Source organism: Carettochelys insculpta, chromosome 2 (genome assembly GCF_033958435.1).
Source record: "Carettochelys insculpta isolate YL-2023 chromosome 2, ASM3395843v1, whole genome shotgun sequence".
Taxonomy (NCBI): domain Eukaryota; kingdom Metazoa; phylum Chordata; order Testudines; family Carettochelyidae; genus Carettochelys; species Carettochelys insculpta.
In genome coordinates this window covers 5,575,836-5,593,925 of record NC_134138.1, presented here as the reverse complement: position 1 = coordinate 5,593,925, position 18,090 = coordinate 5,575,836, and the positions used below count along the sequence as shown (strand labels likewise).

Sequence of the window (18,090 nt, the reverse complement as noted above, 5' to 3'; positions counted from 1 at the left end):
CCTCCAGGCATGGTGGGGAGTGGAGGGAACACAGTGCATATAAGAGGATGGGACTTCATGTGCATTAATGCAGAGGTGCTCAACTTGTAAGATTTGGTTGCTAACAAACATTCCTGTACATGAGGCATTCTCCATGTTGGCAAAGGTCCCTGAACACAAGGAGGATAAAGCCAGAAATACACACGGTTTGCTCCGGTTGCACTTGAAGGCCTCAGGGGGTCAGATGGTCCCACTCCCCCTCTTGATGAATGACAAACCGCTGTTCATGGCAGACTAAACTTGGGCTGTGATGACTGATTCAGGAGCCCAGAGTCCAAGGCCAGAAGGGACTGCCTGGCGCGCGCACACACCCTCCCCCTGTGTCCCATGGGCCAGAGTCTCGCTCCCAGAGCAGAGTTGTTAGAAGAACATCCAGAATTAGGGCGGTTAGGGTTCTGTTTCTTGAACATAAGACAACCTTCACAGCTGAGGTTTCCTCACTTAACTAGGCCCAGGTTCTTCACTTTTTAGGGGGACTTTGCCAGTGGCTGGCTGCTTCTGGCTCAGGCTCAACACAGGTTGCTATGTCTGTAGCTCTTATTTTGGCATTGGGTGCACAAGCACACCTGTTTTCTGGGCTCTGGTTAGGAAACCTCTCCCTTTTTCTTGATGTTCTCCTTCCCTGCTTGTCCCTCATGCTGTCACAGGGTGGCTGCCTTTGGCTTCCCAGAGGCCTGCATTTGCAGTAAGGTGTGTGTAGTCATGAGGTTCACGAGGATCTGTACTTAAAGTTGAGGTGCTTTACTGGATCATGTCAATGGGTAAGATATCCAGACATGCCTGTGGGAAGAGGTCCCAGCTCCCATTGACGTGTGACTATTCCCACATCTGAGGATTTGTGACAGCAGGGGAGAATCCAGGCTGAAGTGCGCACCAGATCTCAGGCTGAGCCCTTCCGTGTGGGCCAGGCCTGGATAAATGTGCTGGCTACCATGTGGTCTTGTAGCAGCCTCTCCCGGTCTCTCTCTGGTGACAGGTACCAGAGCCACCTTTTACATTAGGCTTGCTCAGAGCAAGGATGAACACCTTGTGGTCCTTCACTGTGCCAGTCTCCATCAGTGTCCGTGCTTGGTGCTCTCAGTGGAGAGACCCAGGGTGCAAGTAGCCATCCTGCAGTGTGCTGGTTTAATGTTCAGGCTCTGTTGCCTAAGGGTCAGCTTAGCCAGAAACCACCATTATCATGGGCACTGGACCTCAGATTCTTACTAGCTTCATGCACCCTCCAACGCACCCCATGTTGGTTTGTGACCTTGGAGGAGGAAATTGAGGGCCAGTTGAGTTCAGTCATGCAGTATCTTAGTGCAAAGCCCTGGCACCCAAAATGGGGTGGCAGAAGGGCATGGAAGGGGCAGGTTGGGCTGTGCTCCCCCCCCCCCCCCCCCCGCCCCAAACCCATGCACAATTTGGTGCATGGGTTGCAGTGCTGCTCAGGTTTGGCCCAGTCGCCCGTCAGTTAGTTGCAGCACTGCTTGTCCAAGTTTGGCGCCTGGCCAGTTCCCCTGTTGCCCAGGTGGGGAAGAAGAGAGATGAGGAAGCTGAACCTGAGAGGGGTCATGCAGATTTACAGAACCAGTCTCCTTGGTGCTCTGTCCTGCCCTGAACCTACCGTGTATCCCTCTCCATGCCACCATCCTGTGATCCACTCGGCTCTCCCCGCTGTGTTCCGTCCATGGATGAAGTACATCTTGTTATGCACGGAGGGATGTGCGTCACCAGTAGAAAATATGCTGCTGGCTGTGGGTGTTCTGCTCATCAGCTGGGCAGGATGGGAAGCTCTGCTCCTTGTCCCTTCTGCCCCCAGATCCTCCCAGCAGGCTCGCTGAACCCCCCACCTCTTTGCCCTCTGCCTCCTATGGGCTGTGTGTGGTTTTTTTTTTTTTTTGTTTTTTTTTTTACAGGACCTGTTGGCTCGCTGCTTCCCCTTTAGGCCGGTCTGCCTCTTATCCTTCCCACCGTCCTCCTAATGCATCTGCATGCTCCTTTGCCCTGGTAGGCAAGGGAGGCAGTGTTTTTTGGGGTCTCAGGTTGCTGCCCTGCCTTCAGCTTGCTGGTAGGAAGTGTTCCCCAGCATCTGGAATCAGCTCTCAGCCCAGCAAAGCTCCCCTGTGGGGATTTGGGTCTGGAGGTGTCTGCAGGGGCAGTGTGGGGAGGGGGCACAATCTGGCTTGCGAGAGGCCAGCAGGGTTTGAGTGGGTCCCAGGTTGGAACCACTCCCTGAGTGTCTGGCAAGTGCAGAGAAGTGGCAGAGATGGGCCTGGTCAGGAGCTGAAGGCAGCACTGTTAAAATGTAAATGGTGTCAAGGTCCAGTCGAGCTCATGGTGGGGAAACTTCCTCATTGTAGGAGGAGAAGGGCCAGAACTTTGGGACTGACTCTTCCTCTGAGCTTGCTCTAAGTGATTACTAGAAGGTCCTTTCTGACCTTTCGTCTAGGACTTGCCTCCTCCAATCCAGGTCACAGGGCTTCCCTCGCGTGGCTCCTGGTGGAGTGAGAGCAGACTCTTCAGAAAGCCAGCCCATCTTGATTTGGAAATGGTCAGTGACCGTCCACTAGGAATGGCAAATCCATTAAAAATCTGCCCCTTCTTTCTAATCCAAATGTGGCTAGCTGCCTCTGGCAGCCTTCGGATCTTGATACCTGTGCTGCCTCCTGTTAAATTTGTTCCCTGTGGATGTACTTAGACAGAGCACGTCACCACCTCACCTTCCTTGTACAGGATTTATTTGTTTAGCAGGAGTCAGTCCCAGACAGGTGGTGTCCCTCTCCTTGCTTGTCTCTTACCCCTCTCCAGTTTATCGTTATCTGTAACGGTGGACAACAAAATGGGCCGCAGTAGCAGTCGCAGCAATGCCAAATACGGAGGTAATAATGTCTTTGCTCTTGGATGCACCTCCAAGGGTCTGATTAACGGGTGTTTGGCCATAATATCGCAGGGCAGATCTCCTGTTGAACTGGTTCTCCACTGCGTCCCCCAGGACTTTGCAGATAGCAGAATCCGCCCTGGGGAAGTGTGGCCTATGTTCTCTTTCAAGGTCCTTCAGTATCTGTTTCCTTGGCCGTTCTCCCCCTCGGTCATCTGTGAAGTACCAGTAATGCTTTAGGTCTCAAACATTTAACTCTGCACTTCCTTGTTGAGCCACATCAGATTTCTTTTGGCCCAGTGTGGGGTCAAGGACGGCTCCCCCAGGGGCTATCTATGAGCACATGCTTGAGAGTGAGTCCTGGTCAGTTGATGACCTGTCTACCAGCTCTTCGCCCCCAGAGCCCAGACTTGTGACAGTGACTTTGGCATTCTTGTTGCTAACCAAATACCAGGCAGCACGGAACAAAATGAGGAAGTTTAAATGTTAGTGTGGGCGTCATTCCCCTGTTACAGCGTGGAGGCTCCAGGAGCAGCGTGTATCAAGGGGCGGGGAGGTGGAGCGAGGACAAAGTGATGTCTTGGGATCTGTGGGGTGCAATCCAGAATCCTGAGAGAGCAGCTGAGCCTCTCCTGCTCGAGCAGGAATTGGAGTTAGGGGAGAACCCAACTTCTGCAGCTGGAGTGCAGCTTTGTACGCTTATTGGGCAAGTACATGAGAGAAGCGTCCATGTTCCGATGCATATTGCCCCCAGGGCTTGTTGTTTGAGTGTCTAGTTGCCTGCTCTGACCATCCTATCCCACCCCCCCGCCATGGGGCCAGCAGTGGCTACATTCCTGCTCCAACTCCTTGTGTTGCAGGCTGCTGCCATGAGCCAGGGTGGAAGTGCTTGGCTCTTTATGCTGTTCGTGGCTGAGTTGTGCCATGGGCTCAGATCTGATAAGGTATGGGGAAGTTGCTAAAGAGCAAACCTGCACATTAGTTGAAGGAGAACTATAGTGCAAGAAAGTAGTGAGCGCTGGGGGCGAAACCTTGACATCACAGGGCACCTCTTAGGCCAGCGACCAGAAAGCTTTCACCTAGAGATCACGCCGCAATGCATCTTCAATCAAGTCTTTCAAGCTGTGGCCACCTTTTGCCCCACTCTTACCCTTAGTTGCTTGACAGGGGGTGTGTTAGTTTAATACAAAAATCAAGCATATGGGAAGGGTCGCACCTCCCAGTTCCACTGGTAAGGGAAATGGATTCCAAGTAAGCATGGGAATTCGGGGTGGAGTTGAAAGGCATGTGGTTGCTTTCCCTGGTATTCCAAGGGACTGATGGGATGTGGCTGCAGTCAGCTCCTTTGCTTTAAATTGTAGTCCCGTGACCTGGATGCCCCGTTGCAGGCACTGGAGGGAGGTGAGGGCATTCCCATTTTGCAATTGCTTAAAACTATGAGCTGGGGGAAGAGGAAAACCCTGATGGCTAACGCTGGGGCTGGGTGTTCTTGTTTCAGGAACACGGGAGGAGGGCTGCCACTGCAAGGCTGGACGCAGGGTGTAGGGGAACAGGCCAATGGGGACTAGGGCAAGCAGGGGGACAGGAGGGGCAGGAATGCACAGGGGTTGAGGGGAATGCCCAGCAAGGGCAGAGATTCGAATAGGAATTCAGTGAGAAGACGACACTACTGCTTTGACCCTGGGACTGACCAGAGACTCCTGCCCTCCCGCTGGGTATGGGTTAGGATAAAAGTTATGGCTCTGCCCTTTCTTCAGCGCATCCTCACAAGCTCTCTGAAAGGTACCTTGCCCTGCTGAGAGAGCAGCACCAAGGAACTGTGTGTGAAAGCAAACACTTGTGCAAATGGCTCTTGCTGACCCGCAGGTTACATTTTTTTGACATGGGGTCAGGCCTGCAAGCCATTATGTGTGCAATAAACATCCTTGGAAACGAAACAGCCCATCTTGTGTATATTACAGGTTCCTGCTGGTACCCTGCCATTCTGTCCTCGTGCTAGCCTGTAAACCCCCGTCCGTGAAAAGTACAGCACCTCCCAAACTTTCCCCTACATCTAATAAAGGCTTCTTACTACTTACAAAGCCCAGTTGCATCTCCGCACTGAGTAAATGCTATTAAAGCTAGTCACTGACGGGTGCTCCACTCCCCCAAAGAGTTGCTAAGAGCGGGGGTTTGTGCTAACAGCTTCACAGAGAACTTTGGCTGCCCTGGTTAACACCAGTGCAGCTGCGGAGGGACTCCACTCTTGGCTGAACTGTCCTGCCCACCCTGTCCGATGTTTGGGGTGTAAAGGATTGCTGCAAGGGGCCAGCCCCACACATGCTGCTTTGTCTTCTGAACGTACCTGCTGTCTCCAGCTGCTGAGTACACAGTGGAGTTGCTGTGTGTTTGAGTCGTAGTTGGGCAGGGTCTCCATGCATCGCACTAACAGCAAAGCCATCCATATACATGGGGAATTGTCCTCCTTTCCCTTGTGCCTGAAAGTTCAGTATCTCTGCCTGGGGCTGAGGGCACGGGCTCTGGGCTAGAGGCCCCCTGGCTCACTCACCGCTTCAGCTGTATGTGGTCCAACCTGCAGGACTCTGACAGCAGCATGTGCTGGCTCTGGGCTGAGGGGAGAGCCACCAAGCAGCTAGTGTAGCCGGGGCCCAGAGTGCAGTCCCTGTTGTGGTCTGCTCTAGCAGGGGGTTCCCTGGGTTTACTTCCTCCTGTGCGTGTGCAACCACTGCTCCTCATCTCTGCTACCAAACACCTGAGCTCACCGCTCTGAGGCCGATGGTCTGGACCCAAACCAGGATGCTCCTGGTGGATCTCACCTCCCTCAGGCAGAGCAGCCGCGTCCCATCTGCGGCGGAAAGGGTACTTACTGCGCCCTGAGGCGCTTTTCTCCCTTTGTGGCTTTGGCCGCAGGTGCTGCTGAATGGGTGGGGTCTGCCCCCTTCCTGCAGCTGGTGCTCCCTGATAGGAGGGTAGGGCAGTGGTCCCGCTGATGTGGGTACTTGAACCATTGAGAGTGCTTCTGGGTGTTTCTCCAAATAACTCTCACGAGGTGCCTGCTGTCTGCTGGGAGCTCACCACCAGCTGCAGCCTCTCCCCTTCTGTGGGGGTTGCGCCCTTCAGGTAACTACATGTGCTCATCTTCCCCTCTGGGCTCGTCACCAGTTAACTCTCACGCTTGGGGAGTTAGGCACTCGGTTCCCATTGAAATGCAATGGAGCTTAACTCTCCTTGGCTTCTGACCGCCGCAGTCCTTGCTGTTACCGAGCTGGTTCTTAACCAGCTCTGCTCGCCCACCGGTGTGCTGTAATCTTTGGCCGTGGGCGCCTGCTGGCGAGCTGTTGGGCAGTTTGGGTTGGGCCCTCATCAAGGAGTGATTAGACCCATTTGTTTCTCTCTTTAGTCACATGGAAGGCCTGGTGGCTTCACAGCTCAGTCAATGAACGGTGCAACCCTGACCCTACCGCCAGTTGAGTACAGCATCCCTGATGTAAATGCATTTTGCTGCACATACTGGTTTCCCGTAAGTGCCCCAGCTGTTGGGGGAGGGGAGAGAGCTGGGTGCTTTTGAGAGCTGGGTGTTACCCGATAGCGGCTCAGGAACGCCTCTGGCTATTGGTGTCCAGAACTGAGGGTGGTCAGCATCTGTCTGGGGCTTTGGAACAGGAGGTATTTGAGGGTTTTCCTTGTTGCTGTTTGTCCAGCACTACAACTCAGGTTTCCCTTCACTCTTTCGGGCAAAGCAAGTGTAACTTTAAATGTGATAATCTTCATTCCTTTTGCCAGTCACTAACCCTTGCCCCAGCCCTGCATTTAGTAATGGAGAAGGGTGTTAGGTTGATTATGCTGAAATGCTCTGGCCAATGCTTAACCTGCCCTTGGTCATAGCTGTTTAAAGCTGTCTGCAGCCCATACGGATAAGGTGAGGTGCAGTCTGGTTGATGTTTCAAGGGTTGCTTTATGCAAGCAAATGTGCCGGACTCTTTCCGAAGCATGATGCGTAGAGGCTGCAGTATGTTTAGGCAGTGAGTATTTAAAAGGGGAGTGGAGGAGTGAGGTGGCTATTTTTGCAGCCAATAATCACATTATTCACAGGGCTGGGCTCGCGTTTGACTCGGCGTGCTGGTTTACCTAGATTCCGGCTTCCCCGCCTGGGCCTGTGGTTTTGTTGTTCCTATAAATTGTGTTGCTACTGCCCTTGCTGTTGTGCCCTGCCTAATGAATGGTACTGGGTCACTGATCTGCTGCGTGCTTGTCTTTTTCACAGCTGTAAAAAAAAGTCAAGCATGTTCTGAGGTTTGATGCTTTCCAGGCTTTTGGGAAATTTCTTTCTAGGTCTTGTGTGCTAACCCTTCTGCAGGGCACAGCCCCTGCTTGCAGGTTTCTGCTTCAGCTCTCAGAGGGAATAGAGGCTGGTCCTCTGAGAGTTACCCAACTCCTTGTCATTTTTGAGATGCCTGAAGTTTGCAGACTGCTCCATAATCCCCAGTGTTTGTGGCACCTGGGTGGAGGGCAGGATCCTGCTTGGGACTCTCTGTGCTGTGCTGTTGGAGCTGCTGGTGTGGAGTGAAAAGGTGTGCTGGGATTCACAGGACTGTCACCATCTCGTGGGTTGTGAGCTTTCCCCTGGAAAGTGGGAGAGAAGCTCCCCTGACTTGAGATCACCTGATGTGCGCACAGTGTGGGGAGTTTGCCCTGGTGTGGAATCCAAAGCAGCTCTTCTGGGTTCGTAGCGAGAGCCCATGTTCTGAATCAGTTCACATTATTCGTCTACATGAGCCCCACAACCTGAGCGATCAGTGGGAAGTGCTTTGTTGGGCTCGTTTCAATTAACGTCCAGACTGCATGACCTGGCGGAGGATAGATTTCTTACTGGCTGCATGAAGTCTTCCTGTATCAACAGCCTGTCTGCCAGACGCCGGCTGTTGGTGCCTGGAGGTTGAGGAAAGAGGGGATGCTCTTGGAATGCGACGGTTGGAGCTGGTGGTGTTTGTAGACACGCGGGGTGTAAGCTGTTTGCTCTCGGCAGAGTGCGCATTTCAATGGGCGTGCCGCGTCTGACTGTCTATGGACTCTGCTTGCTGTGAACACTTGGTTCCGCACCAGCTGGTCTGAGGATTGGCGTGTTTTTTTGTTCCCAAAAGACGTCTTCAGCTTTTGTCCGGAGCAGGCAGGCTTGGCTCATTCTGGATGCTCCTTGCAAGGAGTTCCAGATCCCGACGTCCTCCTGAAGAGACTGCTCTGCCAGAGCTGGGCTTTCTTCCAGGGGGTCTGTCAAACCTACCCCCTCCGTTGCCACAGACCTGCCTGCCCCTTGATCACACTGCTGTGCATGGGCGGCCGGGGACAGGCCCAGGGCATGGGGAGGCTCCTTTGGGAGACCACACGTCAAATGTGACTGACTCCTCTGGATCATCAGGTCTCTCCCAGAGGCCTATGGGGCCAACCGGCTGTGCCTCATAGCTACAAGGATCTAGAAAAGGTTGTGTGGAGTCCTTTCAGGTTCTCATACTTTGTCTGTTGCTAGGTACATCAGCAGGGCAGAGAACCCTGTTGGATGGGGTCAGGAGTAATCTCTGTGGCTTACCCCTGTTGGAGCAGGTCCGAGTGACTCACCTCATTACTACTTGTCAGGCTGGGTTTGCGGAGGGAGCGCTGAGGTCTCCCTGTTATCCAATGGCTCCACAGCCATGGTACAGCAGGGCCCTTACTCGGAGCATAGGGAGATGTATAAGACACAGAGCTACTTTCTGCTTTGATCTTTCTCCATTTGTGGGACGTTTGCGCGTTTGGAGTGCTCTGTGCTTGGTGGCACGTAGCGGAGAGGGAGCCGTGTTTGTATCTTCGAGAACAACAAGAAGTCCTGTGGCACCTTGTAGACTAACAGGTATTTTGGAGCATGAGCTTTGGTGGGCAAAGACCCAGAGATACATTTGATGAAACGGGTCTTTGCCCACCAAAGCTCACGCTCCAAAATATCTGTTAGCCTATAAGGTGCCACAGGTCTTCTCATTGCTCTGTGCTTGGGGCTCTAACTTCTGCACCTGGGTGGCCTTTTTGTCTTTCTTACGCGGCAACCTTTAATTGGCGGTCACAGACAGAGGGGTGATGCCAGGCAGAACAAAGCAGTGCCACCCCCCGCCTCCAGACCGGGTTTCCCAGCCTAGGAGTGCTGCAGGGTAGAATTCCTAATGGACTAGAGCAACGACCTCGCTGTTCCCGCTCGGACAGCGTTCACTGAGAAAATCACGGGAGTGGGTATAGGTCACAATGCTACCCTGCTTTTAAAGAAAGCCGGAAGCTGTGTTAAATTGCACAAGCCTGTCTCTGAACGCAGGGGAGCTGCAGAGACCCATGAAACATGTTTTTCTGTCTCAGTGAATCCACACGTAGCTTGCCAAAACCAGGGTATTTTCCTCTCTGATCTGTGGCATGGGAAGACTGGCTGGAGTTGCCTTCTTAGGAACATAGGTGTTGCCAGACGGGGTGAGACTTGAGGCCATGTAGCTCAGGATACGTCTGACAGTGCTGAGCAGCAGATGCTACAGAGGAAGGAGCAAGAAAGTTCCTGTGAGGCAGGTATGGGAAAACTTGCTCCCCACAAGAGCTCTTGGCCTAGTCTGGGGGTGCACAGAATGGGGGGCGGCCGTGAAACTTCATGGGGCGGGGGACAGCGTGATCATCTGCTGTCTCGGGCTTATCCATCACATTAAAAATGTTGTCATCAGTTACTCTTTGTCTGTGTAGTCACATTTGTGTACCGATTGTGGAATGTAAAAACATTATCAGACCTATTTCCTTACATGGGCCAAAAGGGGTTTTTTGCATATGAACATAATGGAAATTTTGGTTGCTTTGGGTAACATTGGACGGAGGGAGCCCTGCTAACTGCGGGGATGAAAACAAGAGCCTGATGTAAAACCCTCCCTTACTGCAAACCCCCCTCATCCACAGCCCTCACCCCCTTGAACCCTAATTCCTCCTTCTGCAGCCCCACTCCAGAGCCTGCACCTCAGAGCCTCCTTGGCCCATCTCCTTCCACAGATTGTCCATGTGCAGAAGGAATGTTCGCTCCACCCATTGGAGTTGGTTGCTAGCGTGGAACCTCTAAGTTATGTGATTAATTGGACTTTTTCCACTCCAGGGTGCATTGCTTTGCATTTATTAATATTGAGCTTTGTTTTGCATTGTGTTGTGCCTTTGCTTCACTTGGTTAGCTTTCTCTGAGGTTTCCCATGATCCTTTTCTCATCTCTCTGTTTTAAACATATCAGCACTTGGCTTTGGTTTCCCTGGCTTTGCTGGCAGACTAGAGAACTGGAATAAGGGTGAGCACGTGGTGAGACCGAAGTCAGCGTAACGATAAGAGAAATGTGTGGTTTAAGTCAGGCAGTTTACACCTTAAAAAATCCCAAAACCCTAGGGAGAAGAGCTCTTTGTGAATGATTCAAAACCACTGTCCTTTCTGAGTGCTGAGAAAGCTTCCTTCAACATTTTGGCTAAAGACTGTTTGGAGCAGGTTGAATCAAAATGGATTTTTTAAAATAGGTAAATATATAGAACCTGATTTTTTTCAAAAATGTAAATCAGAATGGGTTGTTTAAATTGTAAGTTTTTCTTTTGGAAAATAAACCTGTTCAGACATCTGAATACTTTAAGGATCATATTTATAATAAAACAGTTAAATTGTGAAACAGTTTAATTAATGAATATGCTAATCTGTAAACCTCTATCAAAAACTTTGAGTTAAAGGCTGCTTTTCTATTTAAAGAATTTGGGGGGAATCTGTAACTCTTGAAGTCAAACTTTATAAATACAGCAAAGTCATACATTTAACAAAAATAACCTTTTGTGTGTTTACTTAAACTCTAGTTACCACCCTAACGGAGCTTAACAAAAATCAAGAGCAAAAAGTGACTTATCTAGTTAATAAGTATTACATTATTCACCATTTTCTAACATACTAAAATGTACAGTTGGCTAATATGAAAATATTAAGCTACTGAACTTCTTAAATATATAGTTTTAATGTATTCTTCCTGGTAATACTAAATCTAATATAAAGGCTCTATTTAGTTGTGAAATAAACATGGCTTAATGGCATGTCAGCCAGTGAGAATACACCTTTCTTTAGAAAATAGCTGAAGTGCAAATGGGAAAATTAATTAAAGTGGACATTTAAATTGAGGATTGGTGATTAAATCCCAGATTGAATTGCTTATTTAAATCACCTTGATTAAAGTCAATCCACTGTGGTCTGGCAGATTAGAGAAAATGGGAATTCCCGATATTGTTGATGTACAAAATGTGCTGAAAAGCTTTCCATGTTAGCCTTTAATATAGGGCAAAGGAGCAAACCGAGCACAAACACCAGCTGTATTTCAAGGTTACTTTGAAATTGGAACAAGTGCTTAAAACCTCTTTGAAGCAGAGGCCTGTACATTAAGGAAGAGGAGAGAGGGCGTGTTAAGACCTGATGCAAAACTGACCTGCTGTTGTGCAAGGCTCAGCATTCAGGAGAAATGACCTTCAAAGGTAAATTGGCAACTGAATTTAGTGCAGAAACAGTGATTTCCTCCTCGGCATGCTAGTCGCAATTGTAGAGAGAGAGAGAGTGCCATCCTCAGAGAGTCCAGATGCTCTAGGCTTGGAAACCTGGCCAGAGGCAGACAACCTGGGGGTTAATATTTGGCCACGTGCTCAGTGCCAGCAGGTGGGTTGCTTGTCCTTCCAAGCGCAGTGGTGCGAAACAGGGTGGGGCAGGTTTTAAAATTGACCTGTTGCTAGGGATTGGGATGCTTTGCTGGGGAGGGCGGAGTGACCAAGCCATTGGTTTCCGCACCTTCCTGCATGACAGCTTTAAAGAAGCCAGGATAAGGAAGCTGCCCACTAATCACAGTTGGTTTGATTATGCCATTGTTCCCTGCATTATTGTTTTCCTGACATTGGAGGCAGCTGCAGAATGAAATTCAAGAAGCTGAGTGAGTTTCAAAGTGACACCACAAGGCAAAGACTTGCGGGTGTGGAATTGGGTGTTGGGCTGTCAGGCTGCAAGGCTGTTGATGCTGCTGGTAATTTGATTATTTACACACCTGTTAAAACAAGCCTCTTCCCCACCCCACCCTGGACCAATTATCTGGGTGTCGTTCTCTCCTCCCTGGACCAATTATCTGGGTGTCGTTCTCTCCTCCCTGGACCAATTATCTGGGTGTCGTTCTCTCCTCCTTGGACCGCGGGTAGGCGGTAGGTAAGGGTGGAACTGCCCTGCTACACGGGATTAAACTGCCAGCCTGCTGAATCCAAGCTCCCACGGCCTGACTGGGGTGCAGTCAGTCTAGTCCTTTACCTTGAGTGCTGCATGCCGCGGAGAAACCAGTTCTGTGTGTCTGGGACCTTGGATTGCTAGTTGCTGGCTTTGTTTTGGGAGAGAGTCAGGGCTTTGCCAGTCGTGAGAACAGCTGTGGCGCTTCAGGGTCTCCTTGCTGTAGTATTGCCCCAGGGATGGTCTTTCCCTTCTGCGTGCTCTGACCTGCTCCTTTGGGTCTCATTCCACTTGCGTGGTGTGGGGCCCCTCTGTCCATAACTCATCTCAGTGCCCCCCTCTTTCTGCCTTCGTGGTGGTCGCCAGCGGCTTCCCTCCTCCCCCGACCCCCTTGCAGTACAGTTAATAGAATAAACGTGGAGGATTAAATGAAGCCCACTCATTCGTCTATAAAACTAAATCATGGCACTAACCTGCCCTGTAACTGTTACCCTGCTCTCTCTGCTTATGAGCTGTGCCCCCTCCTTGACTCCACATCTGACATGTCTGTTTTCATTAGGGACAATATTTTATTCCGTCTTTGCTGAGCCCAGCATACTAAGGCCAGATCTCAGGGGGTGGCGTTGAGTCGAGGTGCCCATTACATAATAAATCATACATAAGAGGAAGGAATGGGTGAGAACTCACTCTGGAAACAGGAGGCGGCTGGCAGCTTTCCTAGCCATAGTGCTGTGTGCGCGAGGCCGGTCTGAAATAGCTTTGCACGTGGGGTAAATCTCTCAAAGGAAGCGTGACTTAGGAAGGAAAACAGAGAATAGCACATGGCAGCTGACTGGCAGCCCTAGCACGGAGTCAATCTCTTTACTAGTGCAGCATCATCTGACTTTGGATCCTGTTTTTTTTTTTCCTTTAGTGTTGTTGCACAGCGGGGGAATAGTTGCTTCACAGCAGCTTTTCCATTTCACGTCGTACTTGACAGTGCTGCTCACCAGAGCTTTGTCTTCCGAGTGCCAGCCCGGATCAGCTGGACAGCGCTCCGTTAGTCTAAGGAATTTTACACTAGGACTTGCTCAAATAGAATTTCTCTGCGTCTCAGTGGCCCTGTTCGAATAGGTTTGTGCCCCGGCGAGGTGCAGGGATGTTTGTTCCTCTTCATTGTGCCAGTGAGCACTGCATGTGGCCTGAGGCTTTTTAATGGTCTTGGGCTGGGTACAATTTGGTTTTTATGAATAAGTTTTTCCTCTATAAGGCAAAGAGGAAGGAAAGAGCCAGCAGGAACTTGCCTAGAAAAGTCCTGTGGTGGCAAGAAGGGTCTTCGTTTCTGTTGGCAAACACATGCTATTGGGAAATCCTAGCGCCTACCAAAGGGGAACGCTGGAGTCTCCTTGTTTCATGAGTATTGCCTTCATCTGGCTGTTTGACTTCTGGAGCTACAGAGTGGCTCCAGTACACCCTACCTGTTCTAGGGTGGTAGCGGTTTTTATTTTACTTCTCTCTTAGAAAGAAGCTGTCTGTACTGATTTCCGCTAATCTTCTAACTGGTGTTCATTTCAATTTTGTGGTGGAAAGTTGAAGCATAGGTATTGTTGCCAGCATAGCCTGCTTCAGCGTGTCTCTGAAAATGGATCGAATTAATCATACTGCAGTTTGTAACCTACCCTTTAAATCAGCTTCTGTACCAATTGACTGGAGGGCAGCCAATGTGATGGCAGATTTTTAAAAGGGGCTTCAGAGGTGATCCTGGCAATTTTAGGCCAGTAAGCCTAACTTCAGTACTGGGCAAACTGGTTGAAAGTATAGACAAGTGGAATTGCCAGACACATAGATGTAATTTGTTGGGGAAGAGTCAGTGTGATTTTTTGAAAGGGAAAAAAAATCACGTCTCACCAATCCACTATAGTTCTTTGAGGGGATCAACAAGCATGAGGACTTGGGATCTAATGAATTTAGTGTACTTAGATTTTCAGAAAGCCTTTGACAGGGTCCCTCACCAAAGGTTCGTAAGCAACGTATGTTGTCCTAGGATAAGAGGGAAGGTCCTTTGGTGGATTTGTAACTGGTTAAAAGATGTGAAATACAGGGTCGGATAAATGGTCAGTTTTCAGAATGGAGAGAGGTGAATAGTGGTGTCTCCGCAGAGGTCTGTACTAGGACCTGTGGTTTTCAGCGTGCTCATAAATGATCTGGAGAAAGGGGCAGTCAGGCGAAGCAAACCTACTCCAAGATAGGGAGGTCCCAAGAAGACTGCAAAGAGCCACAAAAGGATCTCTTGGTACTGGGTGACAGGGCAACAGAATGGCAGATGGCGTTCGGTGTTGGAAAATGCAAAGTAATGCATGTTGGAAAAATAATTCCAACTCTACTTCTAAAACCAAGGGGGGCTAAATTGGCTATTCTCACTGGCGAGATCTTGGAATCATTGTGGGTGGTTCTCTGAAAACATCCCCTCAGTGGTCAGCGGCAGTCAGAAGAGCAAACAAAATGCTGGGACTTGTTGAGCAAAATGATCAAGAATAAGGCAGCCGATATCATACTGGCTCCCCATAAATCCATGGTTCACCCGCACCTTGAATGCCACGTGCAGATGTGGTCACCTCATCTGAGAGAGAGAGAGTAGAATTGGAAAAGGTTCAGAAAAGGGGAAAGACAATTAGGGACAAGGGATGGCAGCCTTCTGAGGCGAGATTAATAAGATGGGACTTTTCAGCTTGCAGAAGAGCTGACTAAGCGGGCCCTGCTACAGGCTAAGGCCCAGTTTGATTTCCAGGGTAGCATGGTGCCGATGATATGCTCAGTCGGATTTGCCACCACATAGAGCAATGGCACGTGCTAGTATAAATGTACGTGTGTACTTGGAAACTGTGCTCTTCAGAGACCGAGTAAGTGGTGTTGGAGCACGGCTGTCCTCAGAACAGGCTGTCCTCCCTGGGCCAGGATAGAAGGGTGCTCCTGCGTGTTGGTTAGCACGTTCTCGCTCTGAGCTGCAGGCTGAGGTGGAGAATTGGTTCACCTTGCCAGCTAAGACATTAAGAGGCCACCAGCTTTTGGATGATTTATTGTAATAGACACGTTTTTTTTATGGGCTCTGCTCGGACTCTGCCCTACGCTAGACCCAGCAGTTGGCTGTACGGCCTTCCCGCTTTGGGCCAGGGGAGGTCAGGATTGCACGGTTAGGTGGCTTGTGGTGGTGCTTTCGGGATGTTGCCATCCCCCCGTGGGGTGTAAGGGGCTCAGTGTTACTGGCCAAGGCACATCTCTCCAGCTTCAGGCAGCAAGGCCTGGGCAGCTTTTACTTTTAAGCTGCGGCTCGGCGTTCTGGTGCTGTGTGTGACTAGCACAACAGCTGCTGAAGAGCCTGGCTCGATCCGGGGCGTTCGCTTTCCTCTCAGCGTGGGGAAGGGAGGGTGTTTCAGAGGGGCTGCCTGTGGGCTCAGGCTCGAGAAGCTTAACCTTGAAAAACACTTTTTGTCAAGGTGTTGAAAACCGCTTCGTCCCGTCGACGCGAGCAGCGAAGGTGTCTTTCGCGCAGCGGTCAACTGACTGCTGAAAAGGGTTGTCTCTTGGCTTAGCAGAGCCGCAGTGTACAGGAAAGCGTTCGGAGCGTAACGGAGTCCCCTGCTAACAGGCTTCAGTAGCCGAGTCTTCCAGAGCCCTCCCCTGTCTCGTAGGGCTCAGAAACGGCCGCCGCTTGAGCGTGCGGCGTAGAGGTGAGAGTCGGGAGTGGCGCTTGTCTACGTTTTGAGTGGAGGGTGAAACGGTCTGCCCCGAAAGGAGCTGTCGTGCCCGTTCTTTGTGCTGTGCTGTCTCCGTTGGCGTGGGGGTGTCACTGCGAGGCTGTCACCCACCCACCCTCCCGTCTCTCTCCCGCCAGGAGGCAGAGGGAGTGCCGTAGCGCCTGTAAAACAGCAGCGTCAGGCTGGCCAGTTGCTGGGTGCCATGTGCCTGTTCCAGCCTGGTGGTTCCTTGGCTAGTCAGTCAGAGATTGTCCCTGTTTGAAGCTGAGCCGTCCCTTTAAACCTCGCTCCATCCCTGCTTAAACAAAACGAGAGCGGGGCTGCAGGAGTGTCTGAGCCCAGGCGTGGCATTTGACCCCAACCGTCTGTCTCTTGTCCTCAGGCGGGTGGACAGCACCGGAGTCCTAGCACCTCTGGGTCAGACGTAACGGAGGCGGCCGTGTTAGTCTGTATTCTAGCAAAAGAAGCAGCAGCCATGTAGCACTTTAAAGCACCCGTCCATCCCCTCCTGAGTCATGTGGCTTGAGGCCCAGGTGGGGGCGAGTCAGGCAAAAGGTGTTCTACTCGCTGGCTTCTGACCTTTGGCAGAGTTTGGGCACGTTGGCAGCATGGGCTGCAGAGGGCAGCGGGCTGTGTGGGATGCAGTTTCCGTGTCCCTCAAAGACGAAACGTTGCAATGTTAATGCAAGGGGATGGTCTGTTCCTAGTTTACCTGATGCCTGTGGCTTAGTTGTACATATTAAAAAAAGAAAAAAAGAAAAAAAAAAAGTCCTTGTCTAACGTGTCCGCGGGCGAGACAGCTGCGTAAGGGGGTGTGCCTCAGGGATGGCTGTTCCCGCAATTTCTTTGAAGCTCCATTTCCCTTTCCTTCTCCACAGTGTACTAACGGTCACTTGATGTGCGCTGGCTGTTTTATCCACCTACTAGCAGATGCCCGGCTGAAGGAGGAACAGGCTACGTGCCCCAACTGCCGCTGTGAAATCAGTAAGAGCCTGTGCTGCCGAAACCTGGCTGTGGAAAAAGCTGTGAGCGAGCTGCCCTCAGAGTGTGGCTTCTGCATGCGGCAGTTCCCTCGCTCCCTCCTGGAGAGACACCAGAAAGAGGAGTGCCAGGACAGGTAAACCGTCTCCCCTTCCGTTCGGTGAGGCACGAGGGGCTTTTCTAACTCCTCCAAGGGCAACCCCATCTTAGCTCCTTGCCGTTTTCTCCTCTGGGCTGGGCTTCGGCGGCTGCTCCTCAGACGGACGGCGCTGTCTGAAGCAGAGCCGGCAGCGCCAGGAAGAGGGTGGGAGGAAAGAGCTGGCTTAGCTGGAGCGTGAATTTTTGATGGCGCTTCTGACCCGGGATTGGGAACGCTGCTGACCCAGACTAAGCTGCAGTGTGAGGTTCTGGCAGGGGTGTTAGCTGCACCTGCTGCTCCCAGGGCAGAGGGGAAGCAATGGGGTTTGTCAGACATGCACCGTTCCGTGCTATGGGAACAGCATTCTACTTCAGGAAGACCAAGCGAACCCTTAACGGAACCAGTCATTGGTAGCTTCCTCCTGGCCTTTCGGAGAGACGCTGCCGTGGAGGGAGTCGGAACACCCTTCTTGAACGGCTGGCTTCCCCTGCCATAGTATCTAGTAACCCCTGCTGTGGAAGCAGCACAAGGCAGGAGGAAGGAACTGTGTGGTCAGTGGTCTTCTGCGGGAAAACAGCCTTCCAGAGCTGGTAAAACAGCAAGAATTGCCTCGTCCCAGTGAGTCCCCAGCACGGTAACTCAGGCTGAAATGTGCCTGGACCCTCCCTTGCTCACAGCTGAGGTGGGTTTGAGATGTCTCACTCGCCTCCGGATGGCTTTAAAATCTTCAGTGAGGATTTCTTTGCCCCAGAAAACGGCATTTGCTCCAGTGCTGTAGACCCTCTTCCTGTGGGCCACATTGATGTAGGCGGCCCCAAGTCGACAGAAAGCACAACCCCAGAGGAGGCAGGAAACTGAGAGCCAGGGAGATTGGGAGCACAGGCAGCAAGTGAGATGAGATTGGGTGAGAGGACACGATAACACCCGACTAGCGAGAGGTGGTAGGTGGGCTGCAGAGGGTCCTCAGAAAAGAGGCTGTGGGAGCACTGGCGCTGTGGTATCTAAACCAGGGGGATCGTGTGCATTGAGCCACTGGGGTGCAGCTGGGGGCGAACCTCTGAGCAGGTTCCCTCTTCTGA

General features: G+C 51.3%; 1 protein-coding gene across 2 annotated transcripts in view; it reads left to right on the top strand.

Annotated features, from left to right (window-relative positions):
* The window catches only part of ZFTRAF1 (zinc finger TRAF-type containing 1), a 44,911-nt gene that overhangs the window by 15,206 nt on the left and 11,615 nt on the right, over nt 1–18,090 (top strand). For both annotated transcript variants that reach the window (XM_074986508.1, XM_074986507.1), the window contains exon 2: nt 16,770–17,008. In XM_074986508.1, coding sequence (XP_074842609.1) covers nt 16,770–17,008 — 239 coding nt within the window. The remainder of the gene's footprint in view (nt 1–16,769; nt 17,009–18,090) is intronic.